At 54.0% G+C, this 22599-nt stretch overlaps 8 protein-coding genes and 2 long non-coding RNA genes across 10 annotated transcripts; 4 read left to right on the top strand and 6 right to left on the bottom strand.

Moving 5' to 3' along the window:
* Nucleotides 1-170: 170 nt before the first annotated feature.
* On the bottom strand, nt 171-1640 carry LOC126326058 (uncharacterized). The gene is made up of 3 exons (XR_007560492.1): nt 1474-1640; nt 806-994; nt 171-593 (listed from the first exon to the last, which is right to left on the bottom strand). It is a non-coding gene; the product is annotated as an uncharacterized LOC126326058 (long non-coding RNA).
* Nucleotides 1641-2202: 562 nt separating this feature from the next.
* On the bottom strand, nt 2203-2879 carry LOC126326059 (uncharacterized). The gene is made up of 3 exons (XR_007560493.1): nt 2790-2879; nt 2539-2650; nt 2203-2443 (listed from the first exon to the last, which is right to left on the bottom strand). It is a non-coding gene; the product is annotated as an uncharacterized LOC126326059 (long non-coding RNA).
* A 179-nt stretch (nt 2880-3058) lies between these two features.
* On the top strand, nt 3059-4603 carry LOC126326051 (uncharacterized). Its single transcript, XM_049995499.1, has one exon. It carries the CDS (start codon nt 3059-3061, stop codon nt 4601-4603), a length of 1545 nt encoding a protein of 514 aa, XP_049851456.1.
* A 1367-nt stretch (nt 4604-5970) lies between these two features.
* On the top strand, nt 5971-8449 carry LOC126326050 (uncharacterized). The gene is made up of 3 exons (XM_049995498.1): nt 5971-6226; nt 6495-6572; nt 6859-8449. The coding sequence occupies exons 1-3, from the start codon at nt 6148-6150 to the stop codon at nt 8415-8417; spliced, it is 1716 nt and encodes a 571-aa protein (XP_049851455.1). The 5' UTR covers nt 5971-6147; the 3' UTR covers nt 8418-8449.
* A 1204-nt stretch (nt 8450-9653) lies between these two features.
* LOC126326037 (uncharacterized) lies at nt 9654-10921 on the bottom strand. Its single transcript, XM_049995482.1, has 3 exons — nt 10849-10921; nt 10570-10698; nt 9654-10493 (listed from the first exon to the last, which is right to left on the bottom strand). The coding sequence occupies exons 1-3, from the start codon at nt 10876-10878 to the stop codon at nt 9654-9656; spliced, it is 999 nt and encodes a 332-aa protein (XP_049851439.1). The 5' UTR covers nt 10879-10921.
* A 785-nt stretch (nt 10922-11706) lies between these two features.
* On the top strand, nt 11707-14289 carry LOC126326047 (uncharacterized). The gene is made up of 4 exons (XM_049995492.1): nt 11707-12152; nt 12218-12279; nt 12426-14051; nt 14207-14289. Exons 1-3 carry the CDS (start codon nt 11797-11799, stop codon nt 13886-13888), a joined length of 1881 nt encoding a protein of 626 aa, XP_049851449.1. The 5' UTR covers nt 11707-11796; the 3' UTR covers nt 13889-14051; nt 14207-14289.
* Nucleotides 14241-14753, top strand: LOC126326036 (receptor expression-enhancing protein 3-B-like). Its single transcript, XM_049995481.1, has 2 exons — nt 14241-14277; nt 14329-14753. The coding sequence occupies exons 1-2, from the start codon at nt 14241-14243 to the stop codon at nt 14751-14753; spliced, it is 462 nt and encodes a 153-aa protein (XP_049851438.1).
* Nucleotides 14754-14831: 78 nt separating this feature from the next.
* LOC126326046 (uncharacterized) lies at nt 14832-19594 on the bottom strand. The gene is made up of 4 exons (XM_049995489.1): nt 19401-19594; nt 19228-19320; nt 17381-19169; nt 14832-17217 (listed from the first exon to the last, which is right to left on the bottom strand). Exon 4 carries the CDS (start codon nt 17169-17171, stop codon nt 14844-14846), a length of 2328 nt encoding a protein of 775 aa, XP_049851446.1. The 5' UTR covers nt 17172-17217; nt 17381-19169; nt 19228-19320; nt 19401-19594; the 3' UTR covers nt 14832-14843.
* On the bottom strand, nt 17937-18932 carry LOC126326035 (uncharacterized). The gene has a single exon (XM_049995480.1). The coding sequence runs from the start codon at nt 18930-18932 to the stop codon at nt 17937-17939; it is 996 nt and encodes a 331-aa protein (XP_049851437.1).
* Nucleotides 19595-19632: 38 nt separating the features above from the next.
* Nucleotides 19633-22496, bottom strand: LOC126326044 (uncharacterized). The gene is made up of 2 exons (XM_049995487.1): nt 21926-22496; nt 19633-21617 (listed from the first exon to the last, which is right to left on the bottom strand). The coding sequence occupies exons 1-2, from the start codon at nt 22398-22400 to the stop codon at nt 19669-19671; spliced, it is 2424 nt and encodes an 807-aa protein (XP_049851444.1). The 5' UTR covers nt 22401-22496; the 3' UTR covers nt 19633-19668.
* Nucleotides 22497-22599: the final 103 nt, after the last annotated feature.

Below are 22599 nucleotides of genomic sequence, written 5' to 3'. Positions count from 1 at the left end.
GGCGCGCAGTTCTAATACCGCAAAATTCACATTCTGAAAAAACTGGTGGACTTTCCAGGACTTCTCCTCACCGACCATTCCTGCGCAGATGTACCCACCCATATTAATATCAGCCGAGAAGGTTGGACCAAAAATTTCAAAACCTATCAACACAAATCTTTTTACGTGTGTCTTGTGCATGAAAAAATTTGACCGCTGAATACATTTGAAAATGTACAAACTGAGAATATGTCCAGAAGCAGGGCAACTCGCAAATGGACTCAGAAATGTGATCCCACAGCTTGGTGTTAGCTACAGAGACATATATGTCTGTTAGTCATTACGAGGCGCAATCGATCCATGAAGCGTTTTTTTTGAAGAATTTGCCGAATCTAGGGACAACAGCTCTTAGTGAATATATGCCACCCGAAATGCATAGATGTGTGTGCAATAGAAGGGAAGGAACCTCTTTCTGGAGGAGTAATATGAAAAATAGTTGTCTACAAAATGGCACAGCAGCCACCACCGCCTGCACGACTTCCCCCAGAGGAGCCACCAGAAGAAGATTTCTGTGAACCGCCATCACTTGTTTTAGATTTAAATTCGATGTGCTCCTAGATCAAACAGCGGCTTAGTTCTGGGTGATGAAACAGGCAAACTTGAGACAACGGCCATGTTGTGGTGAGTACACTAAAAATTAAAAGCAGGCCTAAGCGTGCACTTAGAGTACTCATGATCGACAAAGTAGCAGCCGCTCTCATGTTGGGGAAGGAGCACGGGGAGAAGGTGGCATTAAACAATGTGACAAACCCCAAGTCATACGTACAACGTCTTGAAGAAAATCGAATGAAGATAGTGGGACATCGTCTTCTAACCACTTATCCCGATCTGGGATATATAAACCTTCGTTACCCTTTAAAAGGCTGGTCGTGTTGACTGTCTGCGAGATGTATGCAATAGCCTCTTTAACATTGTAGTTGGCATTGACCCTGAGCGTTTTGTAAATCAAGGGATACTAAAAAACCAGCGCACAGCAAAATGACCTCGTCAGTGTTTCATGCATCTTTAATGTATGATGTCTAATCCGAGCTGCCACATCTCTCTAGCTTCTGTTCGTTCTGAATTGCAATAAAAAAAGAAAAATTCATGTCTAGCTAGCTACTTCCTCCTTTTGATTTGAGGCATAACTATGACAGCCATATGCATTCAAGCAAAAAAACGTTTAGATTAGAACCTCAGCAAGAGAACTGAGATGGTTATTGCTGTTCACAAACAAACCTTGCCAGTTCTTTCTATCGAGCCTGCACAGAAACTGATTGACAAACTCGGATGTAGTCTCTTCTTTTCGCAGCGCGCTCACGTTAAAGGCAATCAGCCACCGGTTCTCAGCGTGCACCGCCATTGTCAAACAGTATTGTAGATCAACGACAGGGCAGAATCAGAGCGCGCCAAGAAGCAATATGCCTATCTAAAAAATCGTAAAATAAGGCGTACCTCGCTAGGAAATTTGATACGCAGAACGAGTGCTGACATGGCTCAAGATACGAGATACTTGTGCTCAGTCTAGCAGGAAGGTACGGTAACTAAGACAATGAAAACGATCTGAGACGGCGAAACAAAAAAAAGAAGCAACAAAGTGTTTATGGAAAGCAATAAAAATATAAAGCAGGCAATCACAACTCCCCAACACGATGCAGAATTGAGGTTTAGGTGTGCTGGAAATAGAGTATAATAGTAGTACACGATACAATAATATATGAGATAATAACAGACTCGGCTGGCGAAGGAAAGGACGTTGAACCGCTTTTTTTGTGCATTGTATAGATTGTGTGCAACGAACGGTGACAAGGAAATCAGAGGCGTGAAAACGGCTTTTCCATCAGACAGATGTCGGTAATGAGGTCTCGACTCGCAGAGCACGAATAGAACATATTGTTGCGGATGCTCCTTTCGGCCAGGTTACGTCAAGGCGATAAAAGAAATGGACACGTATCGAGGTTGTGGTTACGGAAGGCAACAGCTTTGCACAGAGTAACTAAAAGCGTCTTCTACTGTGACACAAAACTCGGTGACGTGCAAATTATACATATGACCTTGCTTGTACTGCATATGGGGAACACCAGCAGGCACATAGCATACATGAGGGCCATTCCGCGCTAGAATAAGGAAATAAGACTGATAAACATTTCCAGAAGAAAGAGAGAGGAAATAGCTGCAGGCTCAAGTAAAGTATTTTATTGGCAAGGGAGATGCTAAAAGTTATCAGTTCAGGAAAAGTGTTGTGATAACTGTCGCATATATCTATTCTTGACTCGGCCCGGGCACGGCGAGCGACGTTGGACCATTATCGATTTTTAAGTGTTCCTCGCCTGTGTATGGGGGTGTTTCTAGGCGTTTTGCACGCCTGACGTGTTTCTTGGTTTTGAGGTGGGAATCTCGAGCCTTTTGGTCTTGAAAGTGTCGACTGAAGTTGCAATATGGGTGGATCAGTGTCACAAGCTTCGGAACTGACGCACGCGAGGCAGAGCTGGTTTTAAGACACACAAAACTTTTCCGTACTCGCAAACTACACAATAGAATTGTCCTGAACCAGGAAGGCTTAAGTCCGCTGTAGAGCGCGCTTTTTGAGCCTTGGAGGGGCCAGCTATGCTGTCATAGATTTCGTCGAGGTCTGAAGCGTATCAATGCCCAACACGGCCAAAAAGTTAGTACACCGGTACATCGAACACGTCACTTTTTGACAATCAAACTACGTCTAGGACAAATTTTGTGAAATTTTACGCGCGAGGGGAAAGCTTACTGCAGTGTACCTTTGTTTTTTCTTCGGAGCGAAAAGCGCTTGGAGACTCTTTGGGGTCGATATCGAACCATTGGAGGTCCTGAAGCGTATTCAAGACGCGGTGCGGCGGCGAGAAGATTTAAAGTTTTCCGTCAAAAAAAATAATAGACTAGATTGTGTCTGCCAAAAGTTCGAACGTGCCGACAGGCTCTCGGGCTGCGATCCGGCTCCCACACCGAGACGAGTATTTTCCTCGCGTCGGATTTGAGAGGAGCGCGTCGAGTTGATTATTATTCACGGATGCGAAGCGCGTTTTCTTTTTCTGTACTGACAAATAAAAAGAGACATTTATTTTTTCGGCGGCACTCGAGCTCTAATGACCTTGAGAGACCAGCGATGCTTGATGATGGGACGCGGACGACCAGAGTACTTGAAAAAGAAGGTGAATTCCCAGATCCGAAATTTGTAGACTTCAGGTCGTATCATGTGATTCCGAAATGGCTTTCTAGGCAGCTTTCTAGCGTTAGCATTGACAAGCCGACTCCCGTCCAACGTGCGACTATTCCTGCGGTTTTTCAGGGGAAGAATGTTGTGGGTATCGCGCGTACTGGCCAGGGTAAAACGCTATGCTTTGCCGTTCCAATTTTTTCGGACGTGGCTATGGATCCAGGAGCCTTTCGCGCCCTGATCCTAGCGCCTACGCGCGAACTGGTGCTGCAAATAGCCGAGGAGTTTTACCTGCTTGGCGATCGCATGAAAATTAGGACACAGGCCATCATTGGCGGACTCGAGCAAAACGAACAAACTAAAATATTAGAAACCAAGCCACATATTTTGATAGCTACACCTGGACGCCTCGCGCAGATTATCAGCAATGGCGCGACGGCAGTGCACTTAGTTTCGTTCAGGAGAATCAAATATTTGGTGTTGGACGAAGCCGACAGGTTGTTAGAGCCGGATTTCAGCGAGGACTTGAAGACTATTTTGGCGCACGTCCCACCAGAGCGACAGACCTTATTGTTCTCCGCGACAATGACCCTGAATATAGAAAAGTTAGTGTCTGTTGGTCAAGATGCAAAGGAACTTTATGTCTATCAAGAAACGGGCTATGTTGAAAAAAAACAATGTGATTCAGAATTCTCTAAAGTTTCCGTCGATGGCAAACCGATGTGGTCAGTACCGTCGACACTCACCATGGAATACATCTTCATTCCGCAGGTCACGAAAGAGTGCTATTTGGTGTATTTGCTTCACAAATACAGCCATCTCACCGGAATCATCATTTTTGTGCCGTCATGCGAGGCGTGCGAGGTTTTGGCCGGCTTGATTGAGCATTCGAAGGTGCCGTTGACGGTCTCTAGGTTGAACCGCTTCATGAAGCAGAAGGAGAGGATATCGGCGCTCACAGGTTTTAAATCGGGAACAAACAAAATTTTGATAGCAACGGACCTGGCGTCCAGGGGCCTAGACATCCCTTTGGCTCAACTTGTCATCCACATGAATGTTCCCAATAGCGCCGAGGATTACGTACACCGGGTGGGAAGGACGGCAAGAAAGGGGAGGCACGGCAATTCAATTTTACTAATTGATCAGTATCAAGTGGAATCGTTTTTGCGCATTGAAAAGCAAATTGCCCAGCCCGTGACAGAGCTCAAGCTAGAAGAGCAAGAGGTGCTGCGCTACATGAACGAGGCCGTCACGGCGAGGGAATTGGGGAGATCAAAACTGGAAGACGAGGGATTTTTTGAAAAAATTCGACATTGGGCCTCGATTCGCAGGGCGAACAAAAGAAGAAAACGCGCATCAGAAAGCGTGCAGAGCGATTTTAAAAGGAATAAACAATGAGGCAGGTCAGCCTACACCCTGTAATATATTGACGTGAAAATGTACAATACGTTGTTAATAGTTGTAATCAGACAAAAAGGGGTCAGCAGTGTGTGTCATATCGAACATAAAAGCGCTGCTTCTATATAACGACCAATCAAGTCTAGGTACTGGCGTTGATGCGCATTCCAGGCGAGGTGGTCGTGCGATTTGGTGAAATTTTTGACAGGTGCTAGCGATCCGAACGATAGACTCCTTTACTGCAGCAGAGGTGAGCTTTATTATTTGCGCCTTCTCTTTGGCGACGCGGAAGACGGAGCTTCCCTTCTGCGAGGGGGGACAGAAGGCGAAGCGGTCGAGATCGCGGTAACAGCCAATGTCCAAGGTGCAGCCGGTTTCACCACTGCCGCCGCGTGGCGCGTGCGAGCAAGTTGTGGTTTTTGCGGCGAGCAACAACCAACAGTCCGTACGAAGCACATGGCAAACCCTGTCTCGAACCACTCTCTCGTACAAAAATTTTTTTTGTTCGTGGCGTCAACCGATCCAAATTGTCAAGCGTTTGTTGCATGGAAATAAGGCAAATCCTCGTCGTTTCCAATGAGGTCTTCGTCGTCCAAGTCCAAACCTCTTCCTATCACCACACTCGTCGTGGGCCTCTGCTCTCCGACTGCCTGGCTTCCGCTCTCTTGCGAGAGACCGTCTTGGAATTGCGTTTCGTCGCCTGGAGCACTTTCCGCACTTCTGCGAGACCCGCCGCCGATGGTCTCCTCCAACGCGCCCACGGCATGCAGCTCACTCTGCCTGTTGTTGGGAAGGCCGATGACGGGCTTTTTTATAAAAATTCCCTGCCTCTTTTTGCACAGCTGAGAACAGGCTCTTGTAAGTCCTGGAAATGTTCGGACGAGGCCCCACCGAATACACAGAATTGTTGAACGGTATGGAAAGAAGATCTAGAAACAAAAAATTTTTCGCGACGAACGATTGCGCTCAAGCTTCTTCAAACCGGCTGCAATTCGCGCACGAACGATCGCGGAACGCACGATTACAATACCTCTGCCTCCAGTAGGCTGTTGAGCGTCTTCAGTCTCTCTTCTCTGCTGTGGCTGGATTGGACCGTCTCCTCGAACCATACGTAATGTTTGAACTCTGGCAACGTGAAGGGTGGAAGGTTGGTGGAGTGAGTCATTTAGGCTGGCCTTTTTAACAGCCGACTCAAGTGGTGCGAATGAAAAAAAATGTGCCTATTAGGACCTTTGGTATGGCCGGGGGCCTTTTTATCAAAATATTTTTAACACATCATACAAAAATTCAAATCAAATTCTTCAAATTTGACCTTAAATAATTTCATCTCTCCATCACTCATCTCTCACAATACAAAGATTATAAGTGACATAATACGTACTTTTCAAGCTCACCTAATAGGCCGATATAAATTGTTGTATAGACGTTTATACCTGAGTTAGGCCGAACTACTTTCTTTTTTTCCTTCTATAATTTTCTTTACTTCCTTACAGTTGCACCGACTGTGCTGTAGAAATAGCTCTTATCGCATCCCGGTCGCCACTATGATCGAAGGTAATTTTAGTTATAGGGCACTTCTGGGGCTTTTGCAAAACTGCACTAGTGCTCCGACTTCTATTAGGGGTATGTTGTGTTCAACGGGGGACGTTTGTGTGAATGTGCAAGACCGTACGTCTTTGTCGGGTTTTGCGCGCAATGCCGCGACGAGAGTGGATGGAAAAAGCGCGTTTGCACGTTTTGGGGCGCGCGGCGCGCTGGCGGCCAGTGAGCGCCGACTTTTTGCCATTTGCGAAGGACTGACACTTGTCAATCTGTTTTGTGCTAGTGTCGATGAACCGTTCCACACACAGTTTATTTTTTTTTTGCTAATCGTCGCGCGTTTGAAATACAGATGTGAGCAAGTGGATCGAACAGTACCACCAACACAGCACGCACATTGTACAGACATGGAAGGAGTATTTATGGAATGGTACGGCTTGAAAGCGTTGACTCGACGAGCGGTCTCGAAGAGAGAAAAACTCGAATGACGGCGCGGTCCCCAGAGGTGTGTACACCTTGGCGGTCTGCGTTGGGCGACCCTGTCTTTCTGGCCACCTTTTTTGTGCGTATGCGCGTATACACTTTATTTCAACAAAACTGCAGGTTTTATATACGCGTGCGCGCCGGCGTGGGAATTTTTGCTAAGTCTGAGTTGTTTGTTTTTTGACGGCTATGGCCCGACTTTTTTTCGCCGGACTGCGGACGCTCCTTGACAGCTGGCATCGACAAAAAAATCATCGCGTTGTACATAGTCAACGACGTGATGCACCGGTGCAAGCACCGTAAGAACCCGGAGTTCTACTCGCTGGAGGCCGAGTTTAACTCCGTCATAGTTGACAGCATGAGCCACGTGTACCAGGACGCGGTTGAGACGTCGCCGGCGACGGTATCTAAGTTGGTCCACTTGAGCAACACGTGGTGCGCCAAGGGCATATTCACCAAGGAGGTGAACGTGTGGATTCGAGAGCACATGAACTTGCCCCCTTACGACCAGGCGAGCGCTCCGGCGAAGGGGGTGGCGGCGCCGGGGTCGTCGCAGGCGAGCCAGGACGTCTCGAACGCGGGCAACGACGCGGAGCACGCGAGTCCGGGCAGCAATCGGGGTGGCGGGGCGGGCGGCGCGCTGCTGGGGGGGGCCGAGGAGGGCGGCGCGCTGGCGAGCGGTCACAATTCGAATATAGAGGTTTTGTCTACGTTGTCGTCGACGCCGGATTTTGCCGGGCGCGTGATACCGTGGTACTTGCAGAATTTCTACAAGTTGGGGAAGATTCTCGAGAGTTCGTTGTTGCGCTACAACGTGATCAAGGCGAAGGTGGATTTGTTTTCGCCGGACTCGTTCGTCATACCGCCGCTCAAGAATTGCACGGACAGAGAGGTCATCCAGTTGTCCAACGACTTGTCGAACAAGATTTCGGTGCTGACGGATTACTTGACGCAGATAGCCGAGCTTCGGATGGGCTACCAGCTGTTTCAGAGGTTGGAGATGTGCATACTGGACTACGAGAATCGGATCATGGACAAGGAGGTGGTGGAGGACACGTTGAGCAAGCACAGGGGCTGGATTCAGACGCTGGACCAGGAGAAGATAAAGGTAGAGATGATGCAGGAGAACGCGAACAGGGCGAAGGTGCCGTTGCAGAAGCGATACAGGGAGTTGACGAGCAGTCCGGCGTCTGCGAGGGCGCCGGCGAAGGAGCCGTTTTCGACGGGGGGGGACGGGTCGAGGTACTACGAGTCGCACCCGCACTCGAGGAGGGAGAGAGAGTACGACAGGGAGAGAGAGTACGATGGCAGGAGTCGGGAGGGGGATTACAGGAGAGCGGAGGGAGAGTCGGCGGGGGGGAGGGGTGGCGGCGCGGAGGGGTTGTTGCAGTCTGGCGCGGCGAGTGCGAGTGGGAGTCGAGATGCGGAGCCGTTGGAGGGGCCGTCGGTGGCGAAGGAGCACGCGGTTGGCTTTAGCCGGAGAGACAATCATTTTAGACGGGAGTCGTCTTATTACGGCAATCAGTATGGTGGGTATCATGCGGCGCACGGTGGTTACTCCCACTCGTACGGCGGCAATTACTACGGCAACAACCGGGAGGGGGGGGGCGTCGTACCGCCAGCCTTCTTCGAACTACGTTGGCGGGGGGTGGCAGGAACGCGAGCGGCCACGGAGGGGCGAGGAGTGGGCACCCGGCGAGCATGGGCTACCGAGGTGGAGGCGGCCACAATCAGGGGAGGCACCGGGTGTTCGCGTCCGAGGAGAAGCAGGAGAGTGGAGGCGGTGGGGTGAGTGGAGGGGGGGGTTTGGCGTCGCCGCCGGCGGTTCCTGCGAATTCATCTTCTTCGTCGGCGCCCGCCAAGGAGTACGACTCGCCGCCCCCGAGCGAAAGAGAGGGGGGTGGTCGCGCGGCGGGGAGCTCGTTGGACAGCTATTACCGCGATCATTCGCCGAGAAGGCACTACAACGCGTCGTCTAGAGACGTGACGGCCGGCGCGGCGAAGTGGGCGCCGACGTCGGAGTCGGGTCACCGATACGCGCCGAGCGCGAGCGGGAACAGCGGGAACCGGCCGCGGGGGTACTACCACCACGACCACCGACACTCGCTTCCAGGCGGCTCGTTGCCGCCGCATTCTTACACATCTTCCTCTTCTTCGAACTACACGCCGACGAACGGACACCGAGCGGGGCGCGGCGAGCACTGCGACCCCTCGCGAAAGCCGTACCGGTACTCGAACGCGTCTTCGCACTTCCGCCACGGCGACGGGAACTCCGGGTACTACAACTACGACGACGGGTACGGCCACCGCGCCGGCAGCGAACGAGACGAGAGCAAGAGGCGAAAGAGGGGGCACTTCGAGGAGGGACAGGGGACGGCGGTTCACCAGAGCAATTCGAGCAACGGGAGCGAGGAGAACGAGTCGTCTCGTGCCCAGGGGCACAGCAAGTCGCCGGAGCAGTCCGCGAGCCATTACTACAAGGAGGAGAAGGGAGCTCGCGGCCAATCATCTTCGTCGTCTCGCAAGGGCGCGAATCCCGCGTACGCGTCGCAGTCCGAAAAGCACGGCGATGGTCACACGAGGTATCCGAACGACCCCGCGGGGTCTGGAGACTTGCTGCATCGCGGGCAGCTGTCGCCGGAGGTGGAGCTGCAGGTAGACACAGAAGACGACACGATTCCGATGCCAGACAATGAGATGCCGGAGTAAACGGAGGTTTATGTATTTTGGAAAACAGAAAAGAGCGGTGATTGATGAGATTTGCTTTTTTTTGAGCTCTGTGCCCTGAGGACGGCGTTTGCCGCGTTTTTTGTTGAGAGAGACGAGAGTGGTGCGCGTCAAAAAGAGCAAGCAATTCGCGAAGTGGATGCCGGGCCGCGCTCTCTCGGAGGCGGCGGCGAGTTTTCTCTCGGAGTCGCGCGTCGACAGGCGCGGCATCCTTTTGGCACGCGAGGCCGCGCGAGGAGCGCCCGTTGGCGGGAGAGGCGAAGGCTGCAAGGAGGAGACGCGGGGGAGAAGGCTGGACGGTTCAAGAGGAGAAGGAGGAGCGGCCGTCTCCCGGTCGAGGGGGGGCTGCGTTTTTCGCGGTCGGGATATCCGTCGAGAGGCGGCGGCACAAAAGCGGAAAAAAAATTCGATAAAAAGTGTTTTGGTTGTTGGCCGAAAAGCGTGGTGACAGAGAGAGGGCGGCGTCGTGCGATTCGCGCGCGCGGACGCGGAGCGAGAGGAGGGCGGAGCGCGCCGAGGCCAGGAGGCGGAGAGGGAGCGCGCAGATGGAGCGGACGAGTCCGCTGACGTGGGTTTTTTGATACCAGTGAAAGAACGAAGGTGGTCGCAGCAGCCTGAACAGAAAGTTGATGGTGCTTCTCCAGAAGCGCCCGCGAGGCCAGAGTTGGTTGATGACTTGACGGGACTTCTTCTTTATGGATGGAGTGGGGTACAGGGGGTATCCCGGGGTGGCCAGGTCGTCGAGAGTGTTGGCGAGGAGGACGCGGGTCTTGCGGTTGAGGGGTGCCGATGGGCGGGTAGCGGGCGGCGGCGAGGAGGTGGGTCGCTCCTGGTCGCCGAAGTAGAGGCAGCAGGAGAGGTAGGAGAGGATGGCGCGTTCGTTTTTGATGAGTCTGAGGGTTCTGATGGTCCCGGCGCAAAAGAGGTTGAGCGTGTCCAGATTGGCGTAGTTAGGCGGGAGGTCGAGGGCGGGTCGGCACTCGTCGAACAGAGCCTGGGTGGCGCGAGTGAAGGCGAGGAATTGGTCGTGGTCCGGCATGTAGTAGAAGTAGAACTTGGCGACCAAGTCGAACAGGTCCATGTACTTCTTTTTGACGACGCCTCGCCAGTATTCTGGGCGCGTTACGACGCGGTGCAGGAACTGGAGGGGGAGGGGGGGGGGATTAGCGAGGGACGGGGGGGGGGGGGGGTGCGGGGTGTGCGAGGTGGCGCGGTACGTTCCATATGTGAAAAAAGGTCTTGCTGCCGCTCTCGAGGTCCAGCCAGAAGAGCCTGTTGGCGCCCTTGACGAGGTACGCGATCTGCTTGACGCTGGACTCGTGGTCCGGCTTGTAGCAGGCGAAGAACTGCAGCGGGCGCGGACGAAGTTCGTCGAAGAAGGGAGCAGAAAATTAGTCAAAAGCGTCAGGAAAAATTTCCAAAAATTCCCTCGCGAGGAAATCAACGGGGGAGATCAGCAAAGGCGGCGCGCCGGAGGGGGCGATTCGCCTCCGTACCCGAGCGTGGAGCAGCAGCGTGAAGAGCATCTGATAGGGGCGGCAATTCCACAGGTACACGTTGGCGTTGATGATGTACTCGGCGCAGTTCGGCGACCGCGCGTAGTATTGGGACAAAAGGACGTAGTATCGATTCGGCGGCGGGCTCTCGGACAGGCAAGCTGCGGGCCGGACCGGAACAATCGAGCGCGGTTAGCCCGGCTCCCCCGAAGAGAGCAAGGAGGGGCGCGGAGGGAAAAAAAAGGAGGGGGGGGGGGGGTGGATCTGTGTGTGTGCGTGTACGTACCGTGCGCGTTGGATCTGTCTCGCGTGTGTAACTCGTCCAGCAGGAGGTAAATGAGCGACTTTCGCATTTTCGTGGACTTCGAGAGCGCCATCTGAATGGTCCGCATCACCTGGCAGTGCAAGAGGTAGCCAAGGTCGTCGCGCTCTTAAGGCGAAAAAGCTCAGCGAAGTGGTCTCTCGCGTGCAAATCGTACTGCTTCACACTTCTCTCTTTCTTTTTTTTTTTTTTTTTTTTTATTTCCGGTCGAAGCGCTGCAAAAAGCGAAAAGAGCAGGGGGAGGGGCGCCCGGCGCAGAAGACCGGACACCCAATGCGGACAGACGTACCTACTTTGGACTCATCCTGCTCGGCGGCGACGCCCGAACAGCCGCCCTCGCGCGGCCGGGCGCCTCGTCTGGTGCCTTGAGACGCGGCCGGTTCGGCCGAACGCGCTTGTTCGCTCACCTCCATCTGTTCGCGGAACGCACTCAATGGCGGCGTGCATCGTTGGGGTGAAAAAAAAAAAAAAAAAAAAAAACGGCATCGAAAACCGTCAAAAAAAAAAAGTTTTTTCGCGCAAGGCGGCCCAGTTTTTGCGTCCTCTACACGCGCTGTCGAGGTCTCTCTAAGTTCTCACGCCGAGCCGCTCCCGCGCTCGGACCACCACCGGCGACGCGCCCAACCATGGCGTCCAGCGCTCTGCGGAAACTCGGCGCCGTCTTCGGCGAAGGCCTCTCGGCTCTCGGAGAATCGCGCGGCCCAGCCGCGAAAATCGACCGCGAGTGGCTCAAGCGGCCGAACTCAGACGCCGGACTGAAGGAGACCTTTCAACAACGCGGCTCTCTCTCACCCCAACCCCCCTCGACTCCCCGTCACTCAGGTGACTCCTCCGCCTCGCGCGCTCCCGCCAGGCTCGGCCCGTCCGCTCGCTCGCCGAGGCTCTATTCGTCCGTGGCGAGCGAAAACGAGACGCGGCGCGGCGCCGAAGAATCCGGGCCAAAAATAGAAGTCGTGCAGTCTAAGAGAAAAGTCCTGATCAGGTACGCTCTCCACCTTCTCTCGGAAACGCCCCCCCCCCCCTCCCCCCTAAACCCCCTCCTCCCAGGGTAGCCTATCTGGGAACCAGGTATTTCGGATCGTCGAAGCAGCCGCAACAAGACGTGCCAAGTACGAATGCGCAGACCCCAAAACGGGGAAATCCTAAAAATAGGGCTCCGAAAAAAATCTGTCTCGCGTGTGTACGAACAGTCACCGGAGACCCTTGTCTCCCAGCGCGCCCTCTTTTCCACTCTCTAACCTCGGTTTTTTTCCAGCTGTCGAGGACTCTCTCGAAAAGGCGCTGTTCGCGTCCAAGTTGATCTCGCCGTCCAACTTCGGGCGCCTAAGCAAAATCGGGTGGTCCTCTTCCAGTCGGACCGACCGCGGCGTGCACAGCCTCTTTTCCTGCTTCTGCGCAAAGCTCGAGTACGACTGGGTGCGACTGGATCACGGAAACGGCCGCTACACCTACGACATAGCGGATCAGTGTCTCCTCCTGCCAAACCTCGTCAACTCACACCTGCCAAGCGACATTCGCGTGCTAGCCGCCGCTCCTGTACCCTCGAGCTTCGACGCGAAGAGATTCTGCGTTCGCAGAGAATACGAGTACCTGCTGCCCTACTCCGTGCTAAGGGGATCTCTGTACGACACGAACCTCGCCAAGTTCGATCGCATGACTTCCTACATCAAGGGCAGGCACTATATGCACAACTTGAGCAGACTCGACACCAAGAAGAGGAAGAATAACAGGCAAGGAGCCGCCGTGGGAGACGCGGCCGGCGCGAGAGGCGACGTCGATCAAAGCGCTTCTCGTGCAGAAGAAGGCTCGGCGAGCCAGGACCCAAACGATGATGCGCGGCGCGCTCAGCTCCCTCTCGAACCCGGCGACGACGAGCCCATTCGCACCTCACCGTGCGTCTCCGCGAAGCGCGACAATAGGTTCTACCGCGACATCTTTGAACTTTGCCACAGTAAAATTTTTGTCGACAACGCGCCATACATTCGATTTTGTATTGCCGGCAACAGCTTTTTGAAACACCAAATCCGGTGCATGATTGGCCTCTTGGTCTGCGCCTCCCAAGGCCTGTTTTCCGAGGAGGCATTCTGCGCGGCCATCGACAGCCCGTTCACGTTCGTGATTCCCAGAGCACCGCCTCAAGGACTCGTGCTGATGCGCGCGACCTTCCACAAAGTGCAGTGGGTAGAAGGCGACGAGCAAGGGAAAATTTTTGACATGCAAAAAAATTTCGTGTACCAACACATTCACGACCAGTGGAAAAACGTCGAGCGCCAGTGGCCGATGGACAGTCTGTTCAGAGGGACCAGTCCCGGGATCGCCGGACAAGAGGATTCCAAGCGCGATTGCTTTCTCGGAGAGGACGACGAAGCTGGCGCGACGACCGAGCAAAACCGCGAAGACGCGCGCGGCGAAAACCCATCCAATTCAGAAGGGAGTCAGTCCGAAATTTCGTCCCTTTTTTGTCCAATTGTGCCTGTCTACCGCAAAGATCCCTGGAGGGAGATCCGATCGCTGAAACCAGTCCAAAATGTGTACGAAGTGATCCCAGAATACGATCAGTGGTGGTCGCGGTACCAGCAATCGAAAGAGCGCGCAGAAGCGCGAAGAGCAGTCAGAAAGGAGCTTAAGGCGACTGCTCGGAAGAGGGGAAACGCTGATGCGAAGAGGGAGTCGGAAGGACGTGAACCAGATTTAGAACTAAAAAAAAAAAAAAATTAAAGGCATCAACGACTATTCAAATTATTCACTATATTCTAAAAGGACTAAAGCCACACCAGTACCTGTGCACCTGTCGATACGACTGCTCAAAAACCTGAAACACCATTCCAAAGGACTCAGTCAAAGCATCGATGATCAGCTCATTCATATACAAAAATGCCTGGTATGTCTCAACGACCAAACACGAAAAATCAAAGCTCCAGCCTCCTCCACGTGCGAAATAGGCGCCATGGACGTCAATATGGGCACGCGATTCCACCACCGTCGAGGAGCGCACATTGTCAAAAACTGTAACGGTAATATTAACGAATTTTTAAGTTTTTATTTTTGCGTCTTCGTTCCTGCCTACAAAATGGCAAAGGCAAAGAAGAAGGGCGACCAGTTGCAGAGTGAGCACTATTTGTGCTACTGGCCCTGTTTTGGGCTCTGTTTGTTTTTAGAATACTACGCGGACTTTTTTTTGGGTTGGATCCCATTTTTTTCGCTCATTAAGCTTTTTTGCCTCGTCTGGCTCGCCACGTACGAAACGCGCGGCGCGTCTCGTGCATACAACTCGCTGGTGATCCCGTTCTTCGATGCTAGGGAGGAAGAGATAGACTTCTGGCTTCAAAACGCGGGTCGGTCGTTCTACATCTTGGCCCGCGAATGCAGAAAAGTGTTGGTGGTTCAGCTCCGAGCCGGCCTGGTGAAATTTTTGGAGCTGTCGACGGATGACGGCTCGAACACCGCGCAGACTGAAAATGATGCGTTCATCATAGAAGCGCCAAGCGCAGAGGTATCCGAAGAAGAGGGAACGGAGGTGGACCTGAGCTCACAAGACATAATGTACAAAAGGAGAAAGAAAAACGCCGAAGGTCGAAGGTAACCCGATGAAAGTGGCAAAGACAGCACGGAAGTGTCAGAGTAACAGCTCGAAATAAAAAAATTTGTACATTGTTTGATAGCCGTTATTTCTTTACTGGTTAGAGGGAACGAAGGAGGGGATCTGGAGGTAGGCGCGGCGAGGCTGATGGAGCGGGGGGCGAACGTTCGAGGTGGAGAAATACTTCTGGGTGGGCCGAAGAAGCGAGAAGGCAGAACGCAGTTGAAGTTGAGGATGAACGAAGTCGGTGTGAAGAGAGGAGGAAGGTTGTTGCAAGGACGGGGAGGAGAAGCGGGGTGCCTGGACAGAAGGGGGGATGTCGTTGGCACGAAATAAGAGCGGGGAGGGGTCTGGCATTTCTGACAGGAGTTTCGGCTGTTTTTGACACAAAACATTTTGTCCGTTATGGCTGACAGGGAAATGAAAAAATAGGTTTTGTTCAGGGCGTTCGCGAGGGATGAAGAGGGTTCCCGGGGGCTGACGCTCGAGTCTTGGGTCGACCAGTTGGCCGACAGCGGGCTGCGCGAGAGAGGGGTGGACGTGGTTGTGTGAAGAGTGAGTGTAGTAGGGTTCTGGAGGGTGCTCGGTGGGAAGAGGGGGTTTGGAGTGATAGAATGGCAGAGCGTGCGGGAGTGAGGAGGTGGCGGACTTGAGGGAAGACGGAATAGAGAGAGCTTGAGAGGCCAGAGTTTGAGGAGTGAATTCCGGATTTTTGGCGAGGAGAGGAGGATGGAATAGGTGGTTGTCGTCCTGTCGAGGGGCAAGTCTGTTGACAAAAAAGTTTGACAGGTTTCTTTGGCCAGGGTTTCCAAGAGGGAGGAATAGGTGAGGAGGGATCGCGGGCATATGACGGGTTTCGAGCGTTTGGTCAGGGGCCATTCTAGGGTGGTTGGGTATCTCTTTGGCGATGTCACGGTTGCGCGGGTAACCAGGAGGGTACGCTCCGTTCAGATCGCAGACGTAATTTGAGCTGTTGTTGAAGGGTGGATAGGCGCCACGAGCTAAGCCAGGTGAAGAGAAGAATGGGTGGAGAAGCAACTGCTCCGCGTCAGATCTTTCGTTAGGGTTCCATTTTAAAATGTTTTGCAGGAACGAAATCAGAAGTTGGCGGTGCAATTCTTCTTGTATTCTTTCGGCGGCGCTCAGATCGTCGGAATAGGGAATTTCTGAGACGAGTAATTCGATGGATGTTTCTTTGGGAATCTTCGCAAGCTCTGGAACAGCGGACGCACTGCTGGTCTCGTCGCTCGAAGCGCATTCTTGACTGGTTTTGAGTACAAAGTCTGTTTTGGCTCCGGTGTGCGCGACCCGGTTAAAGAATCGGTGCGAGTCCCTGCCGTTGGCCAGCATCGAATACGGGGGCATGCCGAGCACGCGGACGAACTGAACGACCATTTGGTGCTGGTTGGTGCCAGGAAAGAGAGGAAAGCCCGTAAACAGCTCGAAGCAAATGCAGCCAAGTGACCACAAATCCAGTTTAGAGTACGTGGCCGAATAGCCCAAGATGACCTCCGGACATCGGTAGAAGCGCGACTGGACGTACGAATAGACGGCATGTTCGTCTTGAAAACAAGCAGATCCAAAATCGATGACTTTGATGTTTGATTGGTCTGGTGACTTCAACAAGATGTTTTCTGGCTTCAAGTCGCAATGAATGATGCGGTTCTTGCCCAGGTCCACCAGCACGCGGAGAATCTGATGGACGAACTTGGAGACCAGCGGCAGCGACAGCCCGCGAAACAGATTGCGTCGAATCAGCTCGTACAAGCTGACATTCAACAGTTCGAAAACAAGACACAGATGACCCGAAAACACAAAATAGTTCAAAATTTGAACCAACGGATAGTTTGGGGAGGCATATTTGGTGTTCAGTTGCTTGATGACGCGGATTTCGGCGAATCCCTGACGATGGAACGCGGGAAGGTTCTTGACCACTTTGATGGCCACGTAGATTTTCAGAGATTTGTCCCAGCACTTCACGACCTGTCCGAACGTTCCTTTTCCCAAGAGTTCCATGACCATGTACCGACAGGGTTCCGTTGAAGGTCCCAACAGGTCGTTTTTGGACATGATGAGGTCGTTCTCTTGGTTGTCGAGTCCGCGGTTGTTCGGGGCGCTGCGTTCGGACGGCGTGGTCAGGATGTAGTGGAGACATTGGCCGTCTGAGCAAGAGTACCTCAGAGGATCTATACGGGCATAGGTGTGAGTAATGAAGACGGTCAACAGGTTCAAGAGCCGCGAGTAGTTGGTAGACATCGGAAGGGGAGGAGGGGGGCGGTCGACGCCGTGATTTCGATCGCTCGTGCTGGCGACCACGTCTACAAAGGTGGAGGGTGATGGTTGGCGAATTCCTTTTAGATCTTTGACCGACAAAAAAGCACAGCGTTCTGTCGGCAGGGTCAAGGGGACATCAGCAGACATCCTGGTGTGCTCTTCTCTGCACGCCGGCCTCTATAACGTGACTGACCTGCAAAAAAAAGTTATTTTCTGTTTTTGACAGAGACGCGCTAGCGCGGTGTTGCGGGCGCGAAAGGGGGCTGCGTGTACTGCATGCGCGTCTCGGGGGGAGGGGACAGAGACGGGAGAGCAAGCACGAATTGCCGAAGGGGGGGGGTCTTCGCCGCGCGTACACGTGTATCAGAAGTTGAGGGGAGAAAGAGCTCATTCAACAGAGGGTACGCAAGAATTGCGTGTCCCGCAGAACGAGACGCGCGTCGGCTTGGATAGGCTCGCACGAGGGCCTCCGTGATGAGGTGGTTGCGTTCAGGGCGCGCTAGAGCTTCAACTGAAGGCGCGGGGTCGCTGTGTATTGGTGTACCGCTTTTCAAAAAAAAAAGTATTCACACGGGGTCGGTATGGGAGAGGGGGCGCGCCAGCGCCGTCTGGACAGAGGCCGGTCTCGCCGGCGCGGTTCGGCGCGACATTGGCGCTCGCGCGGGGTCCGAATCGCGTTTGGGGCTGGGAGCGCGCTAGACGCCGAGTTGGGGGCCGCGCGGGTGAAAGTGGCGTTGAGGCGGTTAGTTTGCGAGAGCGCCGCGCGGGCGCTGGAGGGGTTGAGGGGGGATCCGGTGTTTGGCGGCTGAAGAATTCGAGAGCAAGAAAATTTTCTGTCAGAAGAAAGTTGCGAAATTCCTTTATAGAGAATAGCGAGAGTCACGGTGTCTAAATTTACAATTTTACAGAGTTTCAGGTGCGTTGAGAGACAATTTGCCTGATTTCTTGGACTTGTTGCTGAAGGCTGTCGATTCTCCGCTCGATAGAGGACAACATGTGCTCTATTCTGCTGGAGGCTTCCGTCGAGGACTGGACGCCGGACAGAAACACGGCGCCCTGAGGCAGCTGAGGCAGCTGAGAGGAGAAGGGGACTTGGACGAAGGGAACGGACGCGTATTGAATGGGCTGACCCTGCTGAGTTAGGTTGGAGTCCCAGGAGAGTGAGAAGGGTCGAGATCCTGAGGGATCTTGAATTGCGGCGTCTTGTCGGTCTGCGGGGCCTTCTTGGACGGGGATTGCGGGCATCGGCGGGTTAGACACAGAAGCGGGGAAGAACAGACTCTGTTCAGAGGGTGGGGGCGTATCCAGGGGGGATGAAGGAGGTGAGCGAGTCGCCACATTGGAGGAATCGTTTCTTGTTTCTTGGTTGGTTTCCAACACCGGAAGTCGACAGGTCGGACAGCTTTGTTGATGTTCCAACCACTCCCTTAGGCATTTGAGGTGCAATATGTGTCCGCATTGGAGAATTTTTCCCTGAGTCATCGTTTCTCTGCATATGACGCATATGTGGTTGACTTGAGCAATTTGTTCCGGCGTGGCGTTGGGGAATCGTTGATTCATGTTCTTGGTGGCCTTTCGGTAGCGGACGAACTCTATGAGCCTCTTTCTGAACAGCATGATCGACTCGGCGAACTGACGAGTCAAGTGGAGCGGGAGACCGATGCTGTTGACCATCGACACGAACAAGAAGATGTTCAGTAACATTCGGCAGAAATCGCCGAACAGCTCGAGCAGCATAATGAGGACGTTCTTCTCCTCCCACTGACCGTGAAAGCGGTACAAGTCGTACAAAATGATCAAATACTTCTTCGCGAACAAGCAGATGGACAGCGTCAACAGCGCGAACTCGAACTTGTAGAGAAGGAAGATCGTCATAGTGGTTTCCTTCTTAATGCTCAGCTTAATCATCGCGAGGTCCAGCGCGAAAAATAGCACAATCAGTGCCATCAGACGAAAGTAGGACGCGCAGTTCGACACCGAAATTTGCCCAACGAAGTCCACGCGCTTCTGAATCAGCCAGTGAAAGCATTTGAAGAAAAAGAGCACCACCAACATCAGAATGCAGGGCACATTGAACGGCGTCCGGAACAGGCTGAATGACAGGACGACGTCAAAGAGCGTGGGTGACACTTTTTCATACAAGAACTTTGAAAAAAATCAGTTTTCACGAAAAACGACCGCGGCTCTCTCTCCTCGAACGCACTTCTATCTCTGTGTCCCTCAGGTTCCCCAAGAAGAAGGACTTGACCACGTAGCCGAGCATGATGCTCAGCACCAGAAACAGGTTCTCGAACACCTTCGCGAAAAATGACGTCAGGGACCCTCCGGCGCGCCGCCCCCCGGGCGAAGGACCCCGCGCCTCTTCGGCGCGCGTACAATCACGGAAGAGCTCGAACTGATAATGCTCAGCAAGACCAGGTAAAAGTCCTGGTACTGCAGGTAGTGGCTGCAGGCTACGGAGAACGCCAGCAGGAAGGACAGGATAAAATATGTCCTCAGATTCAGAGACGTGTCTATTCGGTTTACGGATAGCGGCATGCTTGCTACCGGGTCTGCTACAGCGTGAGAACGTAAAAAACTTTACACTTGAGGAAAAGAGTTGCGAAAATTTCCCCCACAAAAAAAAACGTAGAAAAAAAAAAGTTTATGTGCTCTCTCTTTCCTCCTCTTGAGACTCGCCGCCCTTGGCTCGCTTCTTTCGACCGTCCGCCTCCTTCTGAACCGCCTGCAAGACCTGCGCGGGGTCGTAGTTCACGCACAGAGACGCGTTGGGAAGCCGTTCAATCAGCTGGTGGATAACTCGGTGAGACAGGCCGAATTGCTCCGGACCGGAAACGGTGGACAGCAGCTTGCGGCCGGCGATGCCCTCTCGAATCGGGCGAATCCTCTCCAGAACCTCGCTCCAGACGCCCGAGGGCGTGGAACCCTCGATCGGTTCCGAAGGTAGGTCTTCGCAGGTCAGGCGAAACAGCGGCTCTTGCGAGAGGTAGTGGGTCGACACATCGTCGGACGGGTCTTCGCCGGGCGAGGAATGGGCCCCGCCTGACGGGCGACCCTCCAGAATTTCTTGGATGTACCAACAGCGACGAGTGGGCTCGACCAGAGAAAAGTAAAGCCGCTTGGAACGATATCCCACCGGGAAAATGTACCTCTTAGAGTGAAACTTCTCGCGATCGTAGACAACTTGGCCGAGATTGAGCAAAATGATCGCTCCGAACTGAAGAGGGAGACGAGGCGGAAACGAAAAATCAATTTTTTGAGGTGTCATTTTCAACACATTTGACAAAACTCTGAAATTCTGCGAATCAGACTTGACTTCCTGATGAGCCGACAACTGAGGCGCTTCAGAATCGAGAGCCTCCCCTTGCATCTTGAACTTTTTGTTAATGTGCTTCGCCTCGAGCACCTCTGCATCGGCCTTGGACTCGCCAACCTCCGTCGAAGGCTGCTCGAAGTCGTCTTCGTTCGTCACCTCCTCCATGTTCTCCTCCTCGACCGACGCCGCCTTGACGATTCTGGACCCCACGCACGACTCGTCTCCCTTCTGTACACTCGACCTCGCAGACTTGGGCTTGCTCGGCCCACGAGGACCTCTGTTGCCGAGGTGCGACGAGTCGTCCTTCGTCTCGCTCAGCTCTTCATCTTCTGTCTCGCTCAGCTCCTCCTCGCTCTCCTCGCCCTCTCCAACCCCTCGCGCGGACTTGGACCTCCTCGCCGCCGCCTGGACCCTCCTCGGCCCGGACGAAGACTTGCACGCCTTGCTCAAGTGCGACCCCGCCGACTGCAGGTGACTGTGCGCGCTCTGCACTATGAAACGAGTCGTCCGACGCCTGGCAGTCGACGCCTCCCTCGGAGACTCCAACACGTCGTAAAACGGCGCGCAGTCCTCGAGATAGTACTGCAAGTGCAAATAGACGCTCCTCTCGTCCAGGTCGGACGTCGGCACCTGGCTCTGTCTAACCACGCCAACGTGCATGAAGGACCTCTCCAAGCAGGCGTTGAACGCCGAGACCGTCGAATCGCCGCGCCCCCGCGAAGCGCCCGCGCTCAGCCAGTCGCCGCGATCGGGGAACGAACCGTCGCACCGGGTGACGCTATATTTAGACCAGAGAGCCGACAATAGATTCTTTTCGTCGATCAAAGGCGGCAGTTCGTCCTTCCTTGTCGCGACCCCCTTTTGTCCCTCCGACGCCGACATGAAGTCGAAGAACGCGCCTTCCGGGCTGAGGCCGTCTTGTAGAGAGCGCGCGTCCGTTAGGGCCAGCGCGTCGCACGTTTTTCCCTCGCGGTCTGTCGCTCGATCTCCCCCCTCCAACCGACGCGGATAGACCGGCGCCTCGCATCCCGCAGCGGACGGCGCGAGCGCGCCCCCCTCCCTGGTGTCCATGCTGCAGTCGATCAGCAGCTCGTCCTTGCACGACGGCGGCGCGCTGACCCCGAGGCCGTACATCGCGCAGAAGCACTCCTTGTAGACGGGGGACGCCTGCTCGCAGTGATGAAACGCGCGAAAGCGATGAAACGAGTGAGACGCGCAATCTCCCGTCCAAATTTCGGCCTCCCTGATCAACGGGGGCGAGTCGCTCGACGCCGTATCTGTCCCCCCCCCCACCACCAGACGCAAGTCAGTCACTGAACCTCTGTGTGTTGCATACACTCGCCTCCCCGCGGCCGAACAACCGCGCGCGAAACCTCCTCTCGTAGCGCCCAATATACATGTACCTGCACTAAGCTCGCACACACAGGTCACACACACATCTCTCTCTCCCGTTCGCGGGGCGGGGGGAGGAAGAAAGAGAACCGGGGCGCTCCGACGGGCCCCCCCTTCGCTGCGCTTCCTCCCCCTTCTCTCCCGAGTGCGGAGTCGGGCCACAATCGTCCCTCTCGACAAACGTTGTACGCACGCTTCGTCTCGTCTTGGTCCTTCAAGTCTTGAGAGCCCTCTTCTCCGTCCTCGCGAGTCGGAGACTGATCGGACTTCTTTCTCTTGGCGGGCTTTTGGGACTTGCCGTGCCTCTTGGCGTCCTTCGCCCTCGACTTGGGCTGTTGCGCGCCGCTGCTCGGACGAAAGAGGGACTCGTCCGGAGATGAGCCGCTGTCCCTCGGCACCGAGGAGGGAGGTGAATCCGCGAAATCGGAGTCGTCCAATTTCAGCGTGTCCGAGGCGGTAGAAGCGTCGGGGCCGTGGCTGCGACGCAGGCTGGAGCCCAACTGCCTCATCTTGTTGGTCATCTGTCTCGTGTGGACCCTCGAGCCGATCGTGGACTCTGACCCCGCCGGCTCGTAATATGACTTCGCCGCCTCGTCCTCGGACCCCCCGGACTCGGTAGAGGACAGGTCCTCCTCGGTGCTGGAATCAAGTAACGATGGGTCTTCCATATCTCGGACGCTGCGTTCAGACTAAGAGTGGCCCCTCCGCATGATCAGGCAACAACGTGCCCCGCATGTAGACCCTGCGTGCACAGCGGCAAAAATGACAAAAGTTCCTCTGATTTTTTTTTTGCGAGGCGTGCGCGACCTCGCTCATCTGAAAAAAAAAAAGAAAAAAAAAAAAGGGGAATGTGTTATTTATTTTTTT

Source organism: Schistocerca gregaria, unplaced genomic scaffold (genome assembly GCF_023897955.1).
Source record: "Schistocerca gregaria isolate iqSchGreg1 unplaced genomic scaffold, iqSchGreg1.2 ptg000963l, whole genome shotgun sequence".
In the NCBI taxonomy this organism is placed as follows: Eukaryota; Metazoa; Arthropoda; class Insecta; order Orthoptera; family Acrididae; genus Schistocerca; species Schistocerca gregaria.
The sequence above is the reverse complement of the archived record's forward strand: the minus strand, read 5'-3'. Positions and strand labels throughout refer to the sequence as shown.

Coding starts and splice junctions, on each gene's coding strand:
- LOC126326051 (XM_049995499.1), top strand. CDS start 3,059: ATGCGAAGCGCGTTTTCTTTTTCTGTACTGACAAATAAAAAGAGACAT.
- LOC126326050 (XM_049995498.1), top strand. CDS start 6,148: ATGATCGAAGGTAATTTTAGTTATAGGGCACTTCTGGGGCTTTTGCAA. Junction 6,227..6,494: donor TGCTCCGACTTCTATTAGGG/GTATGTTGTGTT, acceptor TTTGAAATACAG/ATGTGAGCAAGTGGATCGAA. Junction 6,573..6,858: donor GAAGGAGTATTTATGGAATG/GTACGGCTTGAA, acceptor GCTCCTTGACAG/CTGGCATCGACAAAAAAATC.
- LOC126326037 (XM_049995482.1), bottom strand. CDS start 10,878: ATGCTCTTCACGCTGCTGCTCCACGCTCGG. Junction 10,699..10,848: donor CGCTGCTGCTCCACGCTCGG/GTACGGAGGCGA, acceptor CGCCCGCTGCAG/TTCTTCGCCTGCTACAAGCC. Junction 10,494..10,569: donor CCTTTTTTCACATATGGAAC/GTACCGCGCCAC, acceptor CTCCCCCTCCAG/TTCCTGCACCGCGTCGTAAC.
- LOC126326047 (XM_049995492.1), top strand. CDS start 11,797: ATGGCGTCCAGCGCTCTGCGGAAACTCGGCGCCGTCTTCGGCGAAGGC. Junction 12,153..12,217: donor AAGAGAAAAGTCCTGATCAG/GTACGCTCTCCA, acceptor CCCTCCTCCCAG/GGTAGCCTATCTGGGAACCA. Junction 12,280..12,425: donor GCCGCAACAAGACGTGCCAA/GTACGAATGCGC, acceptor GTTTTTTTCCAG/CTGTCGAGGACTCTCTCGAA.
- LOC126326036 (XM_049995481.1), top strand. CDS start 14,241: ATGGCAAAGGCAAAGAAGAAGGGCGACCAGTTGCAGA. Junction 14,278..14,328: donor GAAGGGCGACCAGTTGCAGA/GTGAGCACTATT, acceptor GTTTGTTTTTAG/AATACTACGCGGACTTTTTT.
- LOC126326046 (XM_049995489.1), bottom strand. CDS start 17,171: ATGTCTGCTGATGTCCCCTTGACCCTGCCGACAGAACGCTGTGCTTTT.
- LOC126326035 (XM_049995480.1), bottom strand. CDS start 18,932: ATGATTAAGCTGAGCATTAAGAAGGAAACCACTATGACGATCTTCCTT.
- LOC126326044 (XM_049995487.1), bottom strand. CDS start 22,400: ATGGAAGACCCATCGTTACTTGATTCCAGCACCGAGGAGGACCTGTCC. Junction 21,618..21,925: donor GGACCAAGACGAGACGAAGC/GTGCGTACAACG, acceptor GGGGGGGGACAG/ATACGGCGTCGAGCGACTCG.